Source organism: Lissotriton helveticus, chromosome 2_1 (assembly GCF_964261635.1).
Source record: "Lissotriton helveticus chromosome 2_1, aLisHel1.1, whole genome shotgun sequence".
Classification (NCBI taxonomy): domain Eukaryota; kingdom Metazoa; phylum Chordata; class Amphibia; order Caudata; family Salamandridae; genus Lissotriton; species Lissotriton helveticus.
This window is the reverse complement of record NC_136059.1, coordinates 314,102,248-314,128,549: the sequence shown is the minus strand read 5'-3', so window position 1 is coordinate 314,128,549 and position 26,302 is coordinate 314,102,248. Positions and strand designations below refer to the sequence as shown.

Sequence of the window (26,302 nt, the reverse complement as noted above, 5' to 3'; positions counted from 1 at the left end):
GACGCAAGCGGGACGCCCGGGGCTAAGCCCGGGCAAAGGGCGGGCCCTCCGAGGCACGGAAAGGCCAGGCAGGCCACCCCCCTGAAAACTACAGCGTGGATTAGAGGTACTGTTTCCGGTTTCTTATTGCTGGAGTTAACTCCAGGTAACATCAGCCATTAATATAGTCAACAGCTATTACCACAGAGCCTATAGCATTACCTGTTGAGACTAACTTGATACCCGGCTTAAGTCCAGTGGGGAGTGTGTATTTGTGCCTTTGGTTAACACGATTTCAAAGCATGGGGAAAAAACTGGTTCTACCCCCTACTGAGGCTGCGAATACTCTTGACTCATACCTAGTTCAAGTGGTAACCAGTATCAACAGTAAACGAAGGCAATCCCTGGGCCTAAGCCAATCACCTGTGTTGCTTACAGATAGCCCTTCTACAAGCATTGTAAGCACTGCCATGTCCGATTCCCTGACAGGGAACGCACAACCTAATCCAGCAGACTCTGACTCTATCTCTTCAGCCAATCACATCGAAGCCACCGAAGATTCTGAACACGTTAGGGATAGAGAAGATCTCATCGATTTAGCCGATGATGCTTTTACAGAGACAAGCATCCAGACTGAAGCCATAGACGAGGGCCCTCAGCATCAGTCTCCACCTAATCGTGCTGTTAGAGCATGTAGGAAAACAGCTGCAAAACGTGGGGGGAAACAAATGGGAAGAAAGAAGCCTGCCACCCCTCCCCCCAGGCGGCTAGGCAAACTTACAGACCACGAGGTCGACCTTGAGTCTAAGCGCATCATCGATGATGATCTCTTCAACAGGATTCAAGACATGATGGACATTAAAATCAAGACCATCATCAAGCCCCTGATCGGGAAAGTGGACAAACTAACTGCTGAAGTTAGGAAGTTGGGTGGAGTTCATAGTAACTTGACCAAGGAGCTAGAGAATTTATCTTCCCTCGTCGCAGATTTAATATCCACGGACGAGGAGGCCCCTCCCACTGACAGTAACACGCAGTCTACCCAATCAGGGTTGTTACACCCACCCTCATCGTTATCATTACCTGTCCCGGATCAGAACGCCGCAACTGGGGTCCCTCATACCATCCCAATTGATGCAACTGTGGCAAGTCATCAAGAGGACAGCCCAGTTCAATTCATAGCGGAAGCCTCACCGGTAGTCTTGGTACTAGCCAATGTTCCAGTTCTGTCACAAGACAAGTCAGAATCCAAACAGGATCTCAAAGATAAAGCCCTACATTGGCTTTCCAATAACATGTACATGGCGCAAGAAGGGTTTGATAAAATGGCAGGAGACATAGTCTCGACTAGGAGGGTACCCTGGATTGGCAGCAAGCAGAAAAAGTTCCAAGGTGATTGCGTTATCATAAATTTTACTAACGCCGAGGTCCTTCCTGAAATCTTGAACAATGTCTTCCCACCTCAGAAGCGTAACGGCTCTATAGTTCCACTGACTCTTAGATTTTTCAATAATGAGTCTCAATCCGCTACCTTGCCTAACACCAACAGGCTTAACAAGTACAGGAATAATAGTAGCTGGGGAGGTGCCACAGGCTCGCGTTATGTAAACGATCGGTTCTTGCCGGTAGCACAGCAAGTGTCAGGAAGACCCACTCACCCGTACGAGCGAATTATTCAGCCGGCTCACCCACAGGGGCAGGGAACAAACTGGTGGGGGAATGGAGCTCCAGGTTACGATCATAGGGCACGAGGCTTTAGGCCTACACGGTGGCAGAGTATGGACCCGGCTCTGGGCCACCCAATCACTCCACATCCCCTGTGGAATATAGCTCACGCCGGTCAGGCTCACTTAGCCACCCCGTCTGCTTGGGGCCTCGCTACAGGTAACAGGTTTGGTCCCTTAGCTGATCTCAATACTTGTGATTGACTTGAATCAAGAACTGACCAAAATAATGCTGGTTTGATGAATTCATTTGTGCGTAGCAAGGGCTTTAGTACCGATGATTTCCATAGCTCTTATACGTCTAATGTTGTCACTGAGCCCCAGCTACCTACTATCTTAGGTCAGCAAACTATCATACTAGGGACCGAGGCTGGCCCTAACTTGGGTATGTCTAAAGAGGCGACACAGTGCTGCTGCCACGCGAACATAAGCGGAGCCCTCTTAGCTCATGCAACAGCGGAAGGAGATCCTGCGAGTAGCATTAACCATATGAACAGCAATGAGGCATGTAAGATCATAAGCTGGAACGTGGCAGGCCTAAACACCAAGCGTCAGGACCCAGAATGGTGCAGCTTTATCTCAAAGTTCCATATCATCGCGTTTCAAGAAACTTGGGACACATCGAATAACATCTGGTGGGACGGGTATACTAGCTTCATAACACCTGCAGTCTCTAGTAGAATGGGTAGGGCCAAAGGTGGCCTGGTGCTCTTATTCGCCTTGGACCTAAAAGGAAGTTTCAGGCAGATTAGGTCCGAATCTGATAATATACTGATCGTCGAAAGAACCATCAACAAAACTAGTAGGACCTTATTCGTTAATTTCTATAATTCTGGCAATTGCGTCTACGACGGTCGTAATATTGCCAATTTAGATTGTATTTTAAATTCAGTCTTACAGAATATCTCATTCGCATCCGAGTCAATTTTACTAGGTGATTTTAATTTACATCTATGCAATTTAGCCTGTAAGGGAAGAGGAGCATGTGAAGATGATGATGCCGCTCCAGCAGTGCCTCATTTCGAACATTCGGCAGAGGGCCAGGAGCTCGAAGATCTACTTGCAAATTATAATCTTTACGAACCCAATTTCGGGCCGAGAACGCCGACTTTTACAGGCGGTCAGCATGGGTCCGTGATAGATTACATTTTTGTTTCTCTTGGCATTTTAACCTCTACCACTGCTTACAGTACGGTAGCAACCCACTTCAGTGATCACAACCCAGTATTACTTGAAGTGGAGTGGGGCAGTCTGATGGGTGCAGCACCATCAACTGTAAAACCAGCACATCCCCTGAGGACCAAAGATCAAGACAGAAGTTTAAAATGGGCGAAGGTGATCCCAGAAATTTTCTACAAAAAATGCCTCCCTAAGATTAAAACCCAAGTTGAGCTGTGTCAGAACCCAGATACTCAAGGGAGCCTCATGGTATCATCTTATGAGGATCTATGTGCACAGGTCTCCAACGAGCTTCTAGCTAAATCTTTTCAGGGGACCCAAGGCCATAAGCGTTGGTTCGACTCTGCATGTTCGAAGGCTCACAAAGATTTGCTGGTGGCTCTAAAAATTGTTCCTAGAGTTAAAGAGGAAATTGTGAGATTAAGGAAAATTTACAAGACCGCAGTAAGGAGCCGCAAAGAATGCATTAAACGTGAAACTTGGGATGACCTTCTCTCAGCGGCGGTGCTGAAGGACAGCAGAAGATTTTGGTCAATCATTAAGCAGCCCCTTTTTTCGGAGGAAAATAATTTACCAATGGACTGCGTGATTACCGAGGAAAAATGGCTGTCTTTTTTCAAAAATGTATATGGGGGGGATGTAGCCGATGAGGACATCAGCAGGTGTCCACTGCCTAGTGGGCCTGTAAACCCTATTGTTTTTAATCCCCAAGAGGTAGAAAGGGCGCTTAAGGAAACCACCAAACACAAGGCACCTGGTCCGGACGGAGTTCCGGCCGACTTTTTCATGTTTTCTCCTAAAATGTGGTCGAGGGTGTTGTCCAACGTGTTCAACGCAGTTAACTATAATTCAGCGCCAGCCTCATGGGCCAAGTCCACCATCGTTCCCATTTATAAAAACAAAGGTCAGCGGGACGACCCAGCATTTTACAGGCCTATATCCCTTTTGGACTCAACCGTAAAAATTCTGGGGAGAGTTCTTTTATTTAGGTTGAGGGAGAACGTTGAGGGATGTGGTGGGCTGTGCGAACTTCAATATGGCTTTAGAGAGAGTAAAGGTACGATCGAGCAATGTATCAACTTGTATCTACTCATCTCTAAATACACAGTGGCTAAGGAGGGTTCAGTGTTTTTGGCCTTTATGGACCTTTCGTCTGCATTCGACCTTGTTAACAGGTCCAAATTATGGTCGATTCTGTTGGATCTGGGAATTGACAAAGCCCTGGTTATGTTCATGGCCTCATTGCACCAGGAGCTTTTTGCAGCTGTACGCGTGTCTAACAATGGTAGGTGTACCCCTTCATTTAGATCCCTGAAAGGGGTTAGGCAAGGCTGCATTCTGGCCCCCACGCTTTTTACCATCTATATTAATGGCCTGGGAGCGCACCTGCGGGGCATGGGCACGGATGTTCCACGTGCAGGGGATACCCATATTCCGGCACTCCTGTACGCGGACGACGCCGTGTTGATCGTCCGCACGGGAGTTGGCCTGCAGGTCCTTCTTAATTCTTTTGGTTCCTTTATGGAAAATTTGGACCTAAAGGTCAATGCGTCTAAATCCCACACAATGGTAATGGGTCAAGAGTGCGTGAAGAGAAGACATAAATCATTCTTTTGTAGTGGGATCCCCGTGTCTGAGGTAACCACATTTCCCTACCTGGGAGTGTTGTTTGATCAGAAAGGTACCTGGGGCCCACAGTTAAGCGCGAAGAGGCTGGCAGTCACCAGATCTGCCTCCGCACTCTTGGGTTTTGCAGGTAAGCTAGGCGCCAGGCCCATGGAAGCGATGTTGAAGATTTATAAGAGCAAACCTGTTGCCATCGTGTGGTATATAAATAAATAATACCGGATCTATTTTTGGATGAATGAATGAATAACAGATAGCTCAATAAAATAAGAGTCAAGATTCGAGGTAGTAGGAGTTTCTGCAGGTTTATTACATCATAAGGACAGGATCAGGACAACCTGCATAGGAACAGAGGTGACAGGGCCCAGCAGGACAACTGGGGCCCAGCAGCTGCCGGGGCTTGATCTGGGATGAGCGCGCTAACTATTAATAACAATACATCGACTTATATACATAGCGCAAACACATAGCATTACATTGCAGTAGGCGTAGCAGTGGGTGGAGCAGAAGGCGTGACGCGTAGCAGTCACGAGAGATAACAGTAAAAGTAGGTGTAACTGGGAGTATACATAGACATGTGATGCAAACGTAACAGAATATGTCATGAATGGGCGGAAACATTGGAGGGGGCTACCTAAGGAGCCGGGACCTCTAACCTAATGGTGCGCGTAAACTGGCAATGACGTGTTACTAGGAGAAGCTGGGGGCTACGAACTCTGCGCTAGGAGCAGAGACTAGAGTCTGGAGGGTCGGAGCGACATGTACCTAAACCCTATCTAGTATCTGATGTTTAGGGAACATGTTGATATAAACTAGAAGAGTCATGAGGGGAAAAGCTAACTTGATTCTAAGACTGGACCATGCATTATTCTACATGTAGTGCGTGATGAAGAATATTAAATTACCATTAATACAGTATTTCTCTAACGTGGAGACGAGAAGGCTAGACAATGACGGAAACTATTGATGCAGTTCAGTAGCTTAGGAATGCAGAGGAGGAGGACTGAACTGATAGCTGGAACTATAACATACCTTTGGCAGACTCGGAGGCAGAGCCAAGCTGCACCGGGCACTGCGAGGCAGGAAGTAAGTGAAGGGTCGAGGATACAGGTGGGGGCTGTATCGCTCCTCAGCGAGGCTTTCAGGAGACAGGAGCTGAATCTGATGTCCGGGCCCTTTTGAGGCCTGGAAACGGGGACTTTATAATGGAATAACGTGCACACTGGGAAACGTGGCAACATAACTTTACATAGGCCTGATATTCGTAGTATTCACGAGGACTGGAAACTGGCATACTAGAGGTGGACACAACTGTAATTGCGTCATTAATCGGACATGGGGAATAACATATGCATATTGGTCATGCACACATAACATATGATGGATGAGGCGTAGGGACACAGAACATGGCAAAATTTACTTTTCCACATTCCCTCCTTGTCACTACGTTTCCATCAGGAAACATCAATTTTCATGATACCATCTATCATTTCATACAGTACCATTTGCTCGTCTCGAATTGTCTTGGAACGGGGTTTAGAACGGGGCTTGGGACTAGGAATACAAGAGGTAGCACACATGCTGCAAATCGCAGGGCCACATTGTATACAGAGGCAGCAGCTAAATATGATCGCTACTGCAATACCTAGAAAGGACAGGACTTTCCATCCCCATGCGGAAATTATATTCCAGAACCAACCGGACCATGTCCAGGTGCCTGGATCTTGGTGTAACAGATGGGCAATTTTATGGAGTCTGGTTATAGCTGAATAAACAGACGGCGCGTTATTTGGAATGAAAATGCAGCAACTAGATCCGATGACTCTACAGGCCCCGCCCCTATCGGCCAGTATGACGTCAAGGACGAGACGATTTTGCAAAACGACAAATCTCATAGCAGATTGTTCTTCGGTTAGGTTACCTAGAGCAGAGGCAGTCTCATTTACTACAGCTTCAAGGGTTCTTGTTAACCTACGGATCAGTTTACTATTCTGGACAGGTCCTACAAAGAAGAAGAAACCTTTATTGAAATCTGTATACTGTTCTAGAGTAGTTTCAGTATAATCGACAATTGGGGACTCCCTTCTATGTCTAATGTGTACTAGATGTGTGTTTCTGTGATAATCAGATGGGGCTAGGAAAACAGGTGGCAGTAGGAAGGCAATGTAACAGGTTCCCTCCCAATCGAGGGGCAGACGGACATATGCAGTTTGACCACAAATAAAATAAGAATGACGTGAAGCTTTGAAAACAGATTTCCCACTGTCACTATACTGGATAACAGTAGTACATTCACTATGTCCTACATGTACGGAACCATAACTACGGACACATAATTCGCCTTTGACTGGTAGTACTGAAATAGCAGGTAAGTCTGGAGTAGTATCAGACTGAACATTCAGGACCATGAAATTCGACGAATAATTACCTAAATTATATACTTCATTTTCTAGATCTAAACCTGTTCTGTGGGGGAAACCTTGCTTGTCTGAAAAACATGTACTGTTAAGAAAAGACATATCTGTTGAGGATGACGTTATCGTGGACCATGCTCCACACGAACCATTGTGTGAGAATGGATAAGGAAAGAGTGGCAGAACTCCCTTCGGCGTCTGGAAAGGGGGGAGTCGACCACACACCCAACAATTAGTAGCATTGCTGGTCTGGTGTGAATAATGTAACATACGGATAAATGTGTTGTTGCGCATAGCGAGGCGGTATGAATATTCGTGAGGAGGCAGATCACTAAACGTGTGCTCTACTGTAGCATTAGCAGACATATTTACATGAGGAACTGGAAAATACAGATAGAACGCATAGCTGGTGCAGGAAATCAAAATGCTGATGAATAATATGAAACTCAGAAAAACGATACATCTGATTGAACTTTGACTGACTCTCTCACTATGGGGGTCTATTTTATACATGTCAGAAACAGTCTAACCGTTTCACCTAGAGGAGGACTTATACAATCAAACTGACTGACTTATTTTACTAGACCTGAGCTTTAACTTATACTCCTGCTACGGAGTTTTCTCTAACAAGGGAGGGGTTGTAATAATGTCTTGTGCGGGACAGTCCTTTAAAACAATGTCTTGACAGTTTTTAAAATCCTGGGAATCCTGGGAAATGTTCTTGGAGACGGGTTTCAATCCATTGAAAAGTTTTACATGAGAGAGATGGACCCACCCCTTCCTGCCTTCCAACTTGACGGCAGTACGGGTGGTCAAGAGGACCTGACGTGGCTCCTTCCAACGTGGTTCCAGCGGACTTGATCTGTCAAAATTTCTGATCATCACCAAGGAGCCTGGAACGATCTCGTGCGGTGCCACCTCGGTATTGTCTGGAAAGGCGGCAGCAACCTGTGAACGACATGAGTTGAGGGCAGACATCAAGGAAGCTAGGTAATCTGTCAGCATATTACATGAAACATCAGTAATACTTCGGGGTCTAGGAGTACCCCACATGTTAGGGGGGCGGCCGAATACGACCTCATACGGGGACAGACCTGATCTGGAATGTGCGACCATGCGCATATAAAACAAAGCGACTGGCAGAGCTACTAGCCAGTCCACACCTTTTTCTTTACAGATTTTAGCAATGCGGATTTTCAGGGTCTGATTATGTCTCTCGACCAGACCGGCTGCTTCAGGATGGCGTACACAATGGAACTTCCACCGGTACCCTAACAAAAGGGAAACGTGCTTCATGAGTTCAGATGAGAATGGCTGACCGTTATCAGAATATACGACTCTAGGGAGTCCATATCTAGGGAAAAATTCACGAACCAACTGCTTGGCAGTGGTCGCGGCTGTGTAATCTGGGACTGGATATGCTTCTGTCCACCTGGACAAAGCGCATACAACTACAAGGACATACTTGAAACCTCGACATCGCTCCATCTGAATATAATCCATCTGGAGGACCTCAAAAGGGTGGTCAGGGGGCTGGAAACCACCTTGTTCCACCGGGACACTTTTACCTGGATTAAACTGACAACATATCATACAGGTGCGGACTTTCTGCTTGGCTGCAGCTCGTAAATGCTTGTTGAACCAAATGTTCTGGATACTGTCTAACATAGCTTTTTCTCCTAAATGTGCTGGACTATGTGCGGTATTAATAATGACTTGAACCATAGAATCGGGGAGAAACCATGTGGCTCTACCCTTCGTTAACCATCCTTGATCTGTCTGGACCCCTCCTTGTTCAGACCATTTCTTGATTTCATTGGGAGTAGCATGTAACTGGATATCTATGACATCTTGTGTAGGGTCCTTAACTGTCATGCATGTAATCGGATCTGGAGTATGTGTCTGATTAACTGGAATGTCTGGAGTCTGTGCTGTAAGCTTGGCTGTGCGGTCTGCTAGATCATTACCTCGGGAAATAATGTCTGTAACTTTCGTATGTGCTTTGCACTTCATGATAGCAATGGATGTCGGTAAATGTATGGCATCTAACAGAGCTTGAATAAGGAGACCATGCTGAATCTTGGTTCCATGAGAAGTCATGAAACCTCTCTCCTGCCAGAGCACTCCGAAGTCGTGTACAACTCCGAATGCGTAACGTGAATCTGTGTAAACATTAACTTTCAGGTTCTTGGCATGTATACAGGCTTGTGTCAGAGCGACTAGCTCTGCTGCTTGAGCGGACAGGGTGTCAATACGGTGTGTCTCAATAACTTCGGTGTCAGTAGTTACTGCATATGCGGCGACTAGTTCTCCTGTACTAGTTCTCATACATGAACCATCCACATAAAGTGTCAGGTCAGGATCTGGTAACGGAATATCTGTCAGGTCTTGTCTTGGCTTTGTCGTAATGTTAACTACTTCCACACAATCATGTGGGTCTGGATTTGAATTAACTGATGGTAACAGTGTAGCAGGATTCAGAACGTTGCAGCGTCTAATTTCTATGTGTGGCTGGAACAGTGTCAACTCATAACCTGTTAAACGTGCAATTGTCAAGTGCTGAGTTTGTGTTCGGTTTAAAAGAACTTCTACTGAATGTGGGACTTGTACTGTCAGGGAATGTCCTAAAACTATGGAATCACTTTGTCTGATAGCTAGTGCTGTGGCTGCAACTGACTTGAGGCACGCAGGCAAAGCCTGGGCGACTGGATCTAATGTGCTCGAAAAATAAGCACAGGGCTTGTATTGTCCTGCTTGATCTTGTGTGAGAACAGATAATGCTGTACCTTCGCGTTCAGTAACGAAAAGTGTAAAAGGCTTACTGTAGTTCGTGTAGCTAGAACTGGAGCTTGACATAGGGCTTTCTTTAACTCGTTGAAACTAAGTGTATGTTCAGATGTCCAAGGGAGGACAGTCGATACGGCTGCCTCCTGTGTCGTTAACTGTATCAGTGGCTTGGCTAGAAATGCATACTGGGGAATCCATTGTCTACAATAAGAAGTAAGGCCGATAAAGGCACGTACCTCCTTCTGGGTTCTGGGCTGGGGAAGACTCGCTATTAACTGGATGCGGTCTGGTGTCAACTGCCTACCCCTCTTGGACAGCAAGTGTCCTAAGTATACCACTTGCTGAACACAGAATTGAAGCTTCGAAGGTGACACCTTGTGCCCCATCTCGGCTAGAAAATACAGAACTGTAAGGGATGCTCGCTCGCAAGTACGTTCAGAACGGGCTGTGATCAGTAGATCATCGACATACTGGAGCAGGGCAGTGTCAGTTGGCATGTGAATGTTGTCTAGTTGTCTCTTGAGTGCTTGACTGTAAATACTAGGGCTTTCTGTGAAACCTTGAGGAGCGCGTGTAAACATATAGCTCCTTCCATTTAAACAAAATCCGAAAAGAAACTGGCTGTCTGGATGAATTGGAACACTAAAAAATGCATTCTTGAGGTCAATGACAGTGAAAAACATGGCTTCGGAATCAATAGCAGTTAACAGGGAAGAAATATCTGGGACAACTGGGTACTGAGGAATAATACATTTATTAAGCTCTCGTAAATCAATCACTAATCGATATACTGGGGGTGCATTCGGATCAGTACGTTTCATGACTGGAATGATCGGAGAATTGCATACATTGGAGTCAGTTTCTACAACTACTCCTTGAACAATGAGCTCGTCTATAATTTTGGATAAGGCTGCTACAGCCTCAGGTGGCAATCTGTACTGTCTGATTCGTGGTAGCACTACACCTGGCTTGAGAGTCACACGATGGGGTGTGATTTGCATGTAACCTACATCAGTTGGACCTTGCGCCCATAAGTGCTGCGGAACATTAGACAATCTGGAATCAAAATCTCGTAATACATAGTGACCCTTAAAGTCACGTAGGAACAGACGTATTCCCTCTGGGGAACAGCAAATAACTGCACCTAATTCTTTCAGTGTCTTAATGCCTAATAGATTTTCTGGACATGACTTAGTAAGTAACAGATCAGTAGTACGGGACAATGGACCTACTTCTAGAGTAACTGGCTTAGATATCTCATTAACTATTGGCTTTCCTGAAAATCCAAGGGAAACATTTCTTGAGCCTGAGAGCGGAGCCCCTGGAACTTCGGCGTGACTAATTGTGGTCCTACTTGCCCCTGTATCGATCAAAAACTTTCTGTCTTTCCCTAATACTTGACTGTGAACATAGGGACCTTCTTGATCTACAGGTATCTCGATGAGAGGCAAGCCTACCTCCCTCTCTAGGCTGTTTCATGAATATGACTGGTACTCCGGATACTCAGACTGCGCATACTGGTACATCTGCGATGTAACGTGCTGTGTTGCAGCAATAGGCTGCGGTGCGGGAACTGTCTGTTGTGCATTCTGTGACTGAGGAATCTGTGAAACTTGTTCTTGTCTAGGCGGACGTGGTCTTTCTTTAGTCTTACCAGTAGCTATGTTATGTTTCAGAACTGCACACTCGTTTATAAAATGACCTGGTTGTTTACAATAATTGCAGTTCCCTTTAACGGGAGCTGCAGGATGACTGGTTTGATTCGGACCCCTCTTCTGACTGTCTTGAGGAACAGATTGTGCAACTAGCACTTTCATTTTCGTGTCTTTCATACGTTTTCTTTCGTGTTCTTGCTCTTCTCTGATTCTATTCTGGTGGTACTGGAGCATCTGGAGCATCTGGGACGGAGTATTTGCTTGCCAGGTGCTTTCGACTTTCAAAACTCGGTTTTTAATTTGTGGACTTGAATTCTCGACTAATTTAGTAACAAAAAGATGAGGGTATGACTCACTACTTGTCTTGAGACCACTATTAATACTAAAACATTTCTCAAATCTAGAATAAAAATCACTAATATCTTCGTCTTGTTTCTGTTTACAGGCTGAGATTGCATCCCAGTCTTCTTTTCTCGTTGTCAATAATCTGGGTAAAACTTGAATCAGTAATTCTGGTAATTCTTTACATCTATCTCCAAGACCGGTACCTGGTACTCGTGCCTTGTCTTCAGCTTCTAGAGCTGTCCAATCGATCTTTTTCTCTCCCACCTCCCATTCTTTTTCTTTTAATTTTTCATATACCCCTGCGGGTAACAGGACCTTTAACATTTTAATGATATCTGGGTACGTGTATTCTCCCATACGGAGCATGTCTTTTAATTCTCTATGGAACCCTGCTGGATCTTTATCATGACAGGGAATTAATTTCTTCATTTCAAGAAGTTCCATCTTTGATATTGGAGTGTATACAAACACTCGTTGCATTACGCCACCCGCCCCTTGGACTGGGTGGACTTCTCGTAACGGATTCTGTCTGTCTATGTAGAATGATTTACTTTCTGGGGGTGAGACATGAACAAAATGCGGGTTCAGGAACGTTCTATATTTGTGACGCTGTTCTAGAATGATACTGATTAAATCGGTACCTAGACCTCTCCATCTATACTGGAGTAACTCGTTCAGGACATCGTGCAACGGACCTGGATCAGAATGTTGATCCTCATACAGAGTAATGAGGTACTGGATCATATACATACCCACCAGTCGCTGCTCGGCTGGGGGCAGTTTCAGAAACATTTGTGCCACTATTTCGTCTGGAAAAGTGGTAGAATCAGTAATCCATCGGACTGCTGATCGGACTAGTTCTTGTTCATGCATGGTACTTAATTCACTGTAACCGACTCGTGATTTCAGAATGTGATCGGTAGCTTGAAATACTTGTTCTAGAGAACCTTGTTCTGGTGCTGGATGATGAAAAATAGACTTGTGTTCTAGGCGTAAATGGCGATCTGGAAATCTAGATTTTCCTACATACGCTATTCTGGCGGGATTCTCGTTCTCTTCCTCTTCAGGATCAGAGATACTTTCTTTCTCGCTTACTTGTGCTGCTTTACGTTGTTCGTGTAACCTTATTATTTCTTTACGAATTTTCTTGTACATACTCTCCATGGCACCGACGGTCTTGTGCTTACCCTCGGCTATATTATCACTCCACCTTGTCAGGATTCTCATTTCGGCGGGATCTTTAGACGGGTAATCTTGTTCTCTTATTAGACAATTGATCAGGAACTTTAATATCATGAGCTGGATCTCGGCTTTCCTTTGAGACATAATCTCGCCAATACTTTCTGGATCATCCCCTGTACGGATGAAACGATATATTCTGTCTAGATCTTCTTTCATATTCGGCAAGATGACTAGATACTCGGTCACTCTCCTTACACGTAAGGAATATAAAACCATATTATATTCGCCTGGAACTGGATCATAGACACATTCGTTAAGGGTTTGCCTGATTTCTGTAACAGACTGATGTTTGGGCGTGCGCTGTAACGCTTGAGCATGTAATTCGAGTAATGTTAAACGCTTGTGTGGCGGCGGGGTTTGAGGAGGACCTCCTCCTGCGGCCCCTAGACTGGAGTCGTCTACTGAGGCTCTACGTCCTGGCAGAGTGGGAAATGGAACTGTAGGCTGGACCGGGGGTACCGTAACAGGTACTCCGGTGTCTGGAGGAGCGGGAAGTGCCTGATTTGCAGGGACTGGCGGAGCGCGAACAGGATTTGCATATTCTGGGACTGTGTCGTCCAAGTAGGACGAAATAAAAATATCAGCTGCGGTCGGTTTGTGACGTAGCTTGGTCGGAACTAATGGTGGCGGGAAATTACTGGATGCCTCTGGGGTCGCTTTTGGCACACCCTCGGCAAGAAGAGGATACATACCCTTAATGAGGGCATGCCTCTGTCTGTCTGACTGTTCGATTTTGACTTGTTCACCTATCTCGATTAATTCTCTTTCTTGGGCTCGTTCTTGGGATTCTCTACTTAACTCTGACTTTCTGACTTCCTTTTCCGTTCTTTTATGAGCTTCTTTACTCCATAACTCGATGGCATCTTTCTGTGACTGTCTGGCTTTCTTTTTCCATAATGCTTCTTCTACTCGCATGATACATTCGGCATCCCATGTACCCGATACGGGCCATCTATACTTTTCTTCTAACTGTTTGGTATACTCTACCCATAAATCTAGATACATTATGGCGCTTATGCCATGTTTCTGATACATAAAGTGACCTGGACTGTCCCTAGGCGGAACAGGAACTGCTTCTTCTAATAAACCCTTTCTAGTTTTTAGCTGACGTAATCTTGAAAAGAGCGGCATTGTAAACTTGAATCGGAACACAATACAATACACAAAGAATAATAACAATTGGGAAAACAATTCAGGCATACCACGATATTGGAAATACATTGAACAACATCATAACATAACAGTTCGGACAGAATACTACCTGAAAATACTGAAAACAGAAACAGAACAGATTTTCTCGAGAACAGAACAGACTAGAGTTACTGGATGCACTGCTGTAACAGTACGGAACATACCGGTCCCATAAAGGGACGCATCAAGACCCGTATCCACCTAGGTGAACACTTCGTTTGTGAGTCTGGGCACCACCAACCCACGGACCAGGAGTCAATTTAGATTGGTCCTGTCTAGATACTACCCCAGCAATGGTACTCACCGGGCAGCACGGAACGGAAGGCCTCGGACTGGACTGGACGACGGACGACGAACTTCGGACTTCAGTTACGGGTGGGCCTCCGGATACCTCGGACCTTGGACTCTCGGCTTGGGCTCTGGTCGGGACTCGCCGCGTTCCTCCACCGTCTCGTTCGGATGCTGGACCGCCTCCTCCGTCTCCTCCGTGGGCCTGAGGGATACTTGAGCAGAAATATCTGCCACTGCGCAGAAGAGTTCCGTCACGACTGCAGAGGGTCAGGGGGTCGGCGTGGCTTCACCGACGCGTGGGGAAAGGGCAAGTCCCTGTTCGGGCGCCATTATGTGGTATATAAATAAATAATACCGGATCTATTTTTGGATGAATGAATGAATAACAGATAGCTCAATAAAATAAGAGTCAAGATTCGAGGTAGTAGGAGTTTCTGCAGGTTTATTACATCATAAGGACAGGATCAGGACAACCTGCATAGGAACAGAGGTGACAGGGCCCAGCAGGACAACTGGGGCCCAGCAGCTGCCGGGGCTTGATCTGGGATGAGCGCGCTAACTTTTAATAACAATACATCGACTTATATACATAGCGCAAACACATAGCATTACATTGCAGTAGGCGTAGCAGTGGGTGGAGCAGAAGGCGTGACGCGTAGCAGTCACGAGAGATAACAGTAAAAGTAGGTGTAACTGGGAGTATACATAGACATGTGATGCAAACGTAACAGAATATGTCATGAATGGGCGGAAACATTGGAGGGGGCTACCTAAGGAGCCGGGACCTCTAACCTAATGGTGCGCGTAAACTGGCAATGACGTGTTACTAGGAGAAGCTGGGGGCTACGAACTCTGCGCTAGGAGCAGAGACTAGAGTCTGGAGGGTCGGAGCGACATGTACCTAAACCCTATCTAGTATCTGATGTTTAGGGAACATGTTGATATAAACTAGAAGAGTCATGAGGGGAAAAGCTAACTTGATTCTAAGACTGGACCATGCATTATTCTACATGTAGTGCGTGATGAAGAATATTAAATGACCATTAATACAGTATTTCTCTAACGTGGAGACGAGAAGGCTAGACAATGACGGAAACTATTGATGCAGTTCAGTAGCTTAGGAATGCAGAGGAGGAGGACTGAACTGATAGCTGGAACTATAACATACCTTTGGCAGACTCAGAGGCAGAGCCAAGCTGCACCGGGCACTGCGAGGCAGGAAGTAAGTGAAGGGTCGAGGATACAGGTGGGGGCTGTATCGCTCCTCAGCGAGGCTTTCAGGAGACAGGAGCTGAATCTGATGTCCGGGCCCTTTTGAGGCCTGGAAACGGGGACTTTATAATGGAATAACGTGCACACTGGGAAACGTGGCAACATAACTTTACATAGGCCTGATATTCGTAGTATTCACGAGGACTGGAAACTGGCATACTAGAGGTGGACACAACTGTAATTGCGTCATTAATCGGACATGGGGAATAACATATGCATATTGGTCATGCACACATAACATATGATGGATGAGGCGTAGGGACACAGAACATGGCAAAATTTACTTTTCCACAATCGCCTCATATGGATCTCCTCTGTGGGGTTACGTCAACCTTGACCCCATTCAGAGAGTAGAAAATAGATTTATAAGATCTCTCCTCTCTGTCCCTCAATCAACCCCAACCTATTCCATCCACAAGGAGGTGGGGTTGCCATATCTGTCGGATCTTTTAAGTGCCGCACCACTGATCCTGTGGTTGAAAATGTGGCTAAATGCTGACCTACCATTAAACCACAAAATTTTGAGGGATGTTCTATCCTTGGATCACTACAGTAAAATCCCTTGGCTGGCCTATTTAAGGAAATCCTTCATAGAACTGGGTCGACCAGAACTTTTCTGCTGCCCAGAGAAAATCATGGCCCAGGATATAGCTTACACAAAAAAAGCCTTTAAAGAAAGGAAGGAAGCATGCCGCGAGATAGTTGAGTTGCAGAAACCTGCAGTAAGGGCTCACTATCTACTTGTTAGCGATCCTTATTTGGCCCCCTACCTCCGTTTTGTAACAATCCCTTACCATAGGTTTTTATTAACTAAACTTAGGTTCAACCTAATTCACTTTCACCTAGGTTCTTTCAAGGGTTGGCAAAAGCCAGAACTAGCCGCTCCCTGCAGTTGCGATCATTTTTCAGTGCAGGACACAATGCATTTCGTCATGTTCTGTAGTTTATATCATGAGCAGAGGAAAAAACATTTGCTCCCCATACTCAAAGACGCAGGGTTCACACAGGTGCGCCCCGCGCTGCTCTTCCTACAGCTCATGACAAACCCACGTACAGCATTTAGTCTTGCAAATTTTTTAGTCGCCGCAGCAAGGGTGAAAGCTGTTGGCCATTTTCCGCCTTAAGAGATTACTAACCGTAATGATTTTATATGTATACTCAAATGTACCTTTTTAAATTGTGTAAATAGTATTTATAATGTACACTGAGCTTGAAGCTTTTTTAGATGCTAGGAATTCTAAGTATACTTTGTATGTCATGTTTTATTGTTTTTGTTTCTTTGTATGACTTTGATTAAGTCGAATAAAGATATTCTGACTGACTGACTGGCACTCTCATCTGCCCCAGTCAATCCAAAGCAATTTGCCCCACTCCAGTCTGGTCTACTGCAATCTAAAACAATCCACCCACTCCAATCCCACACTAGTAAAATCCAGCTAATCCAATCCACTGACCGCACTCCAATCCACCCCACCTCGCCCCAATAAAATCCACCCACTCAAATCCAGGTCACTCCAACCTAATCCGATCCACCTCAGTCCAATCCACCTCACTCAATCCAATCCACCTCACTCAAATCCAATCCACCCGCTGCAATCCACTGCAATCCACCCCACCTCATGCCAATCTAAACCATCCCACTCCATTCCACCCCACTCCATCCCACCTCATCCCACCCCACTCAACGCCAGTCCACCCCACCCCAGTCCACCCCTATCCAATCTGATCCACCCCACTCCACTTCACTCCAATCCAGTGCATCTCACTCCAATCTAATCCACACTATCCAGTCCACCAACTCCAATCCAACTCACTCAACTGCAGTCCAACCCACTCACCCCTAGTATACCCCACTGTGCCCCAATCCAGCTCACCCCAGTTAAGTCACCCCATTCCAATCCACTCCAGTCCATATCCGCCCCTTCCACTCTAATTCACCCACTCCAAACAACCCTACTCTAATCCAAATCCCTCCACTTCACCCTACCACAATCCAATCCACCCCACCCTAATCTAATCCGCCCCAATCCAATCCACCTCACCCCACTTCCATCCACACCAAGGCAATCCAATCTACCCCATCCAGTCCATCAATTCAACTCCCCTCCATTTAATCCAACCCATTCTACTCCAATCCTATCCACCCCAATCTACTTCAATCAAATCCATCCCACCCACTTCTATGACACTCTACTCTACAGCACTGCACTCTGAAACTCTCTGACACTGAATTCTACTCCCCTCTACTGCCCCTACTCCACTATACAACATGTTACTCCAACAAATTCAGGCCATCAACCCTCTACCCCACCTACTCCACTCTAGGACACTCCACTAGCTTTTAGCCATACTGAACAGCAGCCACACTGGTGTACAACATGGTAAAACACATTGCCAAAGCCAATAGCTCTTGTATAGGCGAGTCCTATGGGCTTTGCCAATGCTTGTTCTAATTTATTTTGGGATTTTTAATGTGTTGCATTTCATCTGTATTACTGTTTTTAGTACTGCATAAAGACTTTACTCATTGCCCCGAAGCTAAACCTGTCTACTCTGTTCCATAGCTATCAGTGACTTCAGCTCAGGGATATTTAGTGACTTTAGTGGTTCACCCTGACTAGGATTGTGGTTATTACCTGAGGTGGGTACATACCCCCTCAACTGGTACCCCAATTTCTTACACACAGTATATGCATCATAGGTTGCAGAAATTAAGCATCACAAAGGTATCGCTAAGAGAAAATCAATCTTTGGGATTCTTTAACTGATAATGCATCATCGCTCTCTAAATTTAGTTAGCAAATTGTGTTCATAGACATATGGGACAATGTCAATGGTAGCCTATAGTCCTATACAGCTGATAGTTAACATATGAGAGCTGATGAATGGCTTACCAAGTTTAGTTTCCTCTCTCCTCAAGGAATTGTAGAGAAGGAGTACTCTCTTAACATTAATTTTCTCTGCTATGCTGATTTCAAATGGTTGTTCAAATATATCTAGGCGACCAATTGCAAAACATATTTCTAATATACTTGAGCCATGGAAAGTTGTATATGAAATTTAAACTTAAGCAATTGAAAATAATGTCTTGCGTCAATTTGGATATATTTCTAGATCATACTGCGAACAATAATAGATCATATCGTCCAGATAATGGATCCCTCGCTCGTAGTGACAGGTGAAATGGGATAAACCCTAGAGTAAGCTCCTTCATCACAGAATCACTTCCACCTGGAGCAGTTTCACATTTACACAGTACAGTCCCCCAGACACCGGTCCCATACTGGGTAATTGAAATACACTTAAAATTATGAATAGTTTTCATCCATTTCACAGATTCACTTCCAATTTTAGAATCAAAATTTGTGACCGCTCCTTAGGATTTAAGAAATTGCACCTCGCTACTTTGTAACTGATTGTTTAATTTTAAATTGTTATCAAAACAACCCGCCTACTTAAAAATTTTCAGGAACTACTATATTAGCACTTTTAAATGTTGACTCTTTCTTTTATCTTGGTATGTAAGACTTTTTTTTTAAAGGTTGATTATGACACAACTCTCACCTTAATCTTGACACTAATACTCAGTTTTGGGGCTCCTCCTTTGTTGTGGGCATTTTTGGCTTCAATAAATAGCTTAGATTAAAATATTTATTTTTCAGTTACAAGATGTGTATAGATTTAAGTCTTCTGAATTTTATAAGTACTATTTGATGCTCTTCATTTATTATTTTATGCTCTTTCAACTGCACTCACATTCAATCTAGGGACATATTTATGCCATTTTAATGAATTTGGACATATTACTAATACAGTATACAAACTAATTGGTAATAATAGCACTTCTAATTCAGTGTACTGTAATTCTTTATAATTTGGAACATGCTTTGAATTTTCTGCCTGAGCAAAGGAAAGTGATGGTTAAGTAATATTTCCGTTTGGCTCACATTATCAACATATTAAACCAATAAGTTTGTGTTATATTGCAGTCTTTGGACACCTCACAAATTATTTAGAGCTAAACTGATAGATAGCCTGTCATGCCCTTAAAACATGTATTGCATGAATGTCCTACAATTTTTGATTTCTAATTCAAGTTATGGCACATAATTATAAACCTGTTCTATATTACAAACGGTATCTATTGTACGTTGATCAAAATTTGTAAAGCAAATCATCCTTCCTCTTTACTTTTGCTGCAAATTAAATTATTTGATTTACATACAGCATCTGGTATTAAAATTACCACTTCTAGTTGGAAGGATGCTGAGTTGCTGTCTGTTCATACAAAGTGACCTTGCATTACTTTCACCAGAAAATGTGCTAATAATTTTTATAAACGTGATATACCATCATATGCCCATCTTTTTGGCTGGCAGTCACTTGATGGATACGTCGATAGCTCATATCGTTAACATTTATTTTATTTTATTATGTAATATGTGATGAATATTTTATGGTTTTCTCAAACAAATTGTAAATGGTAGCCTATATTCATTTCATTTTCATTATTTACTATATGCCTGAGTTTTTTACCGTTATACCTAGCTAGTTCACCCTTGCAGGGCCATTCTTGATGTATGCATATACCAATGTATCCTCGCCAATTCGTGAAAGTAAAACATTGTAAACGTAGAACCCCGACAGCAAAAAAGTTACACTGTTGCACATTGCACTTAATTTTCTTTATTCCTATTGAATTGACTCGAAAGCTACTTTTAGAATCCATGTTTTTAATTGCCTTGCCATACGCTTTACATTTAAAATGTAATTAAACCGAATACACTGTTTCATACAGCACATTTTACATATTAGCACATTATCCCCAACAAAAACAACCCCCCGCGGAGTTCAGTCATGTGATTTGCAAATGTCACCTGAACCCCTCGATAGCAACATAGGACAATGTTTCATAGTTAGATGTTATGTTTTCTGTACATAAAAATATGAATGTCGAGGAAAACCAGAGTGCTGTTTGTAAGTGTGTATTACATGATTAAAGGTCTTGCTACTGTGCTGCATCCATGATAGCACAACTGTGAAGATGATTTTTGCTTGTTGAATCTCACCTGCTTTGTAACAATATATAATACAACAAATGACCATACCACACACTCTGTTGCATGCACCATGGGTTAAAATTAATTTGTTTTCTTTAATTCTAGTTCACAATTTAGCCCTCTGCTATTTTAGATTCCACATGCCAGTTTACTTTTAGCTGCTGAGTTTTAGATTTAAGGCACGGATGCAGTTGCATCAGAGTTACCACAAAGCCTCAAAGAATCATTGTTAATTCAACACAAATTTCAGATATATTTAGGTTATATATATTTAGTATCTCTCTCTGACATATTTACAGGGAATATACTTGTTTTTGTGTCTATTTTTTTTAAATAAAAATTATGTTCACCTAACTGTCAGTCCCCTTGTAGTATAGCAGAAGATTGAGTAAAAATAAACTTTTTAACTTAGATCGTCCTGTTGACTCCCAAACAGCTGTGGCCCGTGCAGGTAAGGGCGATGGGGCCGGTTGGAGGGGGATTTATACTGACGATATTGAATTTTCTCTCGTCATGTTCTGTCAAATTCCCCCCCTCACCCAGCCACACAGCCCCACTGCTCTTACCTGCACAGGCTGTGGCGGGTCCCAAACCAGCACTGTGGAGTATTAATGCAAGATCCCCTTTAATGCCCATGATTTAAGCAGCATTCTGAATGTTGAGCTCAAAAAGAGGGGACAACCCATAGTAAATGGTTATTATAGACCGTGATTCCCCACAATGTTTCAGTCACCAAATATAAGTTCCATTTGACCAAAAGTGACCTGTAATCTGTAGTTTGTGATCCAGCAATGGTAGTACATTTGGTGAAATGCAAGTCATAACTTATTCTGTGGGTAGAACGTTTGAGCTTTGTTGAAGGATCTTTGAACGAGCAAGGCAACCACCACTGAAGCCAGCAGGGAGATGCCGGAAGTGTCCTTGAATGAGGTGGATATGTTTTTATTTGCTCAACCTTTACTTAAGCAGTTCCTGGTCATGTACTGGGAGCTAACAGAGGGTTCGCTTAGTATTGCCCCCTCCATGGGTAGTGCAATTATCTAACTTAGCTTATACTACAGTTGAAAACCAGTTTGGAGGTTTGAGTAACTTGACAAAATAAGGTTTCTGATTGAAAGCAAGAATTATGAATACCTGAATAAGAACACTTAATTTAATTCCAGGCTTCTGTTAGATCTGCTTGTCCAATGAAGAATACAGATGCCGAGTTTGTGATGTTAAATAAAAGAAAATTGCTCTAAAAACCACTTAGACTCAGCTTCAACTCACCACTTGCATGCCTTAATTCAGTGTCTTCAGCAGAGTGATTCATATCCCTTTACCTTCCCACCAACCAACTGGATGCAGTGTGTATCTCAGGTGAATTAGCAAATGGCAAAAAAAAAAAAACAGGAAAATGGTGGGACCAACATCAACAGAGTCCACCCACACCACATGGGACCCAGCAGTAACAAACACATTGCAAAGCTGGCCGGGGTGAAAAGACCGGAAAGTCGAAGTGCTAATCAATTCGAAGAGGAGGCACAGCAAGTCAAACACTCGAATCAGTCAGGGGAGGGGAAACAGCGTTGCAGGTGGGAGTTTCTGCTGAGCAGCGGATAGAGTGTAAGTATAGTGGGATTTGAACTGCATCATTAATAGAATCTGCTTCACTTCATACTTCACATTATTATCTTAGGTGGTCTTTAAGATGCAATCCTATGGAGGTATGCCCTATGGATACTTTCTCTTACTTTTAGCCCACTTAGCTAGTCTGAAGTGAGAAGTTACATGTGGCTTTACCTAATAGTCTCAATGCTAAAATCATGTTTACCATATTTGAGAACTACAATGTTACAGTTCTGGGATCTGTTAGTTTGCTCTGCCAGGCCACCTTCCATTTTCCAGAGATTTCCTTGGTAATGCCTTCTCGTTTTGGCTTGTTTCCATTGAAAGGAGCAATTGTACAGCTTTTACAATCCACACAGAACATAGTATTATTCATCTTGCTGTTAAGGATCAGCAGTAATGACATTAACAGCTACAATACCGGGTAAATAATCTATAAAGCCTTATTTCCGATATTTATAGATTATTCTGATGCCTGCAGTATCTGGTATCAGACTACCCACCATGTGTTTTAGACTGCATTTAATATGAGGGTAAACTAGAAAACCCAGGCTCAGTTTAGCTGATAGTAAACATGAAACTGAAGACTAGTTCAAGAATATTTGTCTATGAATATACACTTTAACATCACCACTCTCCTCTCACATTTAAAGAGAGCCTTTGACAAAAGGTGCTCCATAACTTTATTCGAGTTAAGAAGTGTGCCTGGCCTTCTGTGGAGATGCCGTGGCAAATTGGGCTCATTAGCCTTTCATAAGTAAGAAAGGCTGAATAATAATCTATTTCAATCAGCCCACCTTGCAGCCAAGGTCACAGAGGTGATGAAGCATTCTGCTTTACTTCCAAGCATCAGATGGGATGTGTGCCTTTAGGATGAGTCCATCCTTTACTGAGAGTGTAGTGCTTCCAGGGAGATTGAGAGGCTGGGCCCACACACAAAAACTTTTAATTGGGTGGTGATTCAGTGTGCCCAACTTCAGGCTCCGAGCTCTCGTGACCTTGAATCATGATTTCATAAATGATGAAAACTGAGTGAAATCGGTATCTTTGAGAAAGAAGCAATGCGGATTATCAGAGGTCGCGTCACATCTTGGGATCTTTCCTCAAAAGCATGACCTCTGAACAAGCCTCTCAAAATGGTAAACTTTAATTAATGGACCAAAGACCAGGATTTTTATAGAGCACGGTCTCTTAATAGCTGATGCTTGAGCAAAAGCTATCACATGCTCCCTAATAACATTTAAAATTGTCCTTTTCAAAGATGCTAACTCCAAACCTTAGCAGCAACCGCTCATGATGAAGTGGCTATCTGACATCTGATTTCGGATACACAGTTTGTGCTTGTGTCTCTCTTACACACCTGTTTCTTTTATATTGTGCTTTATGTTCTACCTCTTACATAGCAGGTGGTAATTACTTGGTTTAACTGTACTCAATTTACCAGAGTTGAAGGAAGGAAGGCTGATTTAGCCTCACTGCGATTCTAACTTGTGTCTCATGGTATGTACAATAAACAGAGATAAAGTTAGTGACAGCTTTTTTATACATTGAATGTAGTTTAGACCTATTTCTAAGGACGGAGGACCATTTACAAGACGCATTTTGTTCACCTTCGTAGGTGCTTCTAGAAACCCATGTGATATATGACGATATACACTGAACAGTTCTGTGTGTATGTGTGTGTGTGGTGTAGCACCCCTTTGAGACCCGATTACATAAATCATGGGATTTATGGGGATGGGTGGAACTTGTAACGAGGATAGTTGATGACAATGCAGGTATTTAAAATTTGGGCCACAGGGAGGTAAAAGGATTTGCCCTGAATTTCAGAATTTTAGGTTGAAATGCTGAATCCAGGTCTGTGCTGTGATAAATCAGTTGGCTTCGTACACTGTCATTTATATCTGTTACTGGGGAAGCACTATACAATCAGCTGTGTAGTGATTAGAAGCAGTCATATAGAGCTTATCAATAAAGTTTCGTATATATCACGTTTCATACCAGACTGCTGCCACATCTAACTGCGGTAAGTGATCAGTGTTACTATTACCGAATATTAGCAGTACTCAGTTTATAGACCTCAAAAGGATGGAAAGAGTTGGCCTTGTAGGAGTTCACACTAGTGACCTATAGATCACTGCATCATCAACAAATGTGTTTCACTCCGTTCTTTATCTGTTCCCAGATAAGTGAGTAGTGGACTGAAGCCGCAGAAAATACACAATATTACAACTAGTGTGTTATTGAGTGAAAGGGGGAAGTTTCAGTTGAGTGCAGCATTCATGTGTGAAACTTAATCAAAATGTAGAATCATGTAGGGTCAGTCTACAGTCGTGTCAGCATCTGTATTTATGTGCACTAGGAAGGCGTACAGGCTTCCAAAAGGCGTTTTTCCATCACTATACCTTATTGGATGATACTTTCAAACAGACCCCGACGTTTTGTTTCTACATTGAGACAAATGTTCTTTGCGATCTCTTACTCGAATCAAGTATGTTGTGGACACAAATAGAAGTATTGTGATCCTTTGTCAAATGGAAACATTTTTTAAATTTTCCGCTCTTTAGCGCCTTTCAGACATTCACTAAACTTAATAGCAAACACATACTTTTCAATTTAACGACTTGGAAAATTATCTTACATCTCCCGGCTCTCAATTTGTACCACCCAAGAGATATTCCGCTTTTGAGTATGAACCAGTTATGAAAATAAATGTGTGCCATATGTGCCTGAATATTTCCACCTCAGTCTCATTGTTTAATTATCATTCGACTAAAAGTCTGTAACTGTAGTCTGGAAATGTGTTGCCTCAGTGTAAGTTTCATCTAGGGAGTCCATAAATTTCCTAGTACACAGAGATCCCATTAAAAGTTGATTAAACATGATTTAAATCTCCCGGGAATCAGTATCTCATGCAGCTTGTATTCATTCCACACAGGGGCCCACCGGAGTGGACTGCAGCAGATTTCCATCCACAAGCTTGCCCGACTTGGTGAGCACCTGCGCGCTTCAAGATCACTCGCCTTCCTTTGATAATAAAGAGAACGTGGAACCTGATGGAGAAGACCTCAGCAGGCCTGGTACCCCGTTACAAGAAAAAGCAACTGTAAGTGTGCCTGTGCTAATCTAATCATGCTGTCTTTGGAACTATTTGAGGAGCATATTCAGTGCAACATGTTTCTATTATTGCAGGGCAGTTACCTATGGGATATACCGTTCTAGGATTAGTTGATTTAGTGAAGCGGAGAAAAGCAGACTGAGAATGGGATTATGTTGGCCAGAATTGGACTCCTCTTAGGAAATCCAACAGATAGACTTTGAGTATGCAAAGGAGCCGACGTATCTTTCGCTCTCGAATTGATGTGTAGCTTTTCCCGACCTCGATGGCACTATTTTGAATTGTAACTTTAAGTGCCTGCAGCATGTTATCTGGTCGCCCATCACCCTCTCATTCATGACTGTTTGAATTGGCAGATGATTGCAATCTGTGCTGCTGCCTTCCGCACTCATTGTGTGTGGACAAAGCAAGAGGCAGGTGCCTAGTTCCATATAATAAAAACACATAAAGTGTGTCCCCTACAGACCATAGCAGATGGTTGGAGTGAAAGATAACGGAATAGGCACACTCTCTTGGGGAACAATCGGGACCTTGAAGGTGATATGTTTCAGTTGGCAACTAAATGCAACTCACCAGGGAAACCTCCTGAAGATGAAGTTAATTTGTGAACTCTATATCAAACCAATTGCTGCATTAATCAAAATGTATTTTACAAAAATGTTGACAATGCATTTTAGATTCATAAGTGCCTTTGTGAAATTCATCTTCAAATCAAATAGTACTTGAGACACACTTTTAACAAATAACTGCTCAGTATTCAAGCTTATTTGTAAGGGCGAGGCTCACAAATTTCCAGGACAATATTGTCCAC

The 26,302-nt window shown here is 43.5% G+C and overlaps 1 protein-coding gene across 1 annotated transcript in view; it reads left to right on the top strand.

The window, feature by feature from the left end:
• Window positions 1-26,302, top strand: part of PDZD2 (PDZ domain containing 2) — a 1,063,478-nt gene that overhangs the window by 611,278 nt on the left and 425,898 nt on the right. Inside the window, exon 5 of the mRNA XM_078674899.1 lies at window positions 25,312-25,479. Coding sequence (XP_078531025.1) covers window positions 25,312-25,479 — 168 coding nt within the window. The remainder of the gene's footprint in view (window positions 1-25,311; window positions 25,480-26,302) is intronic.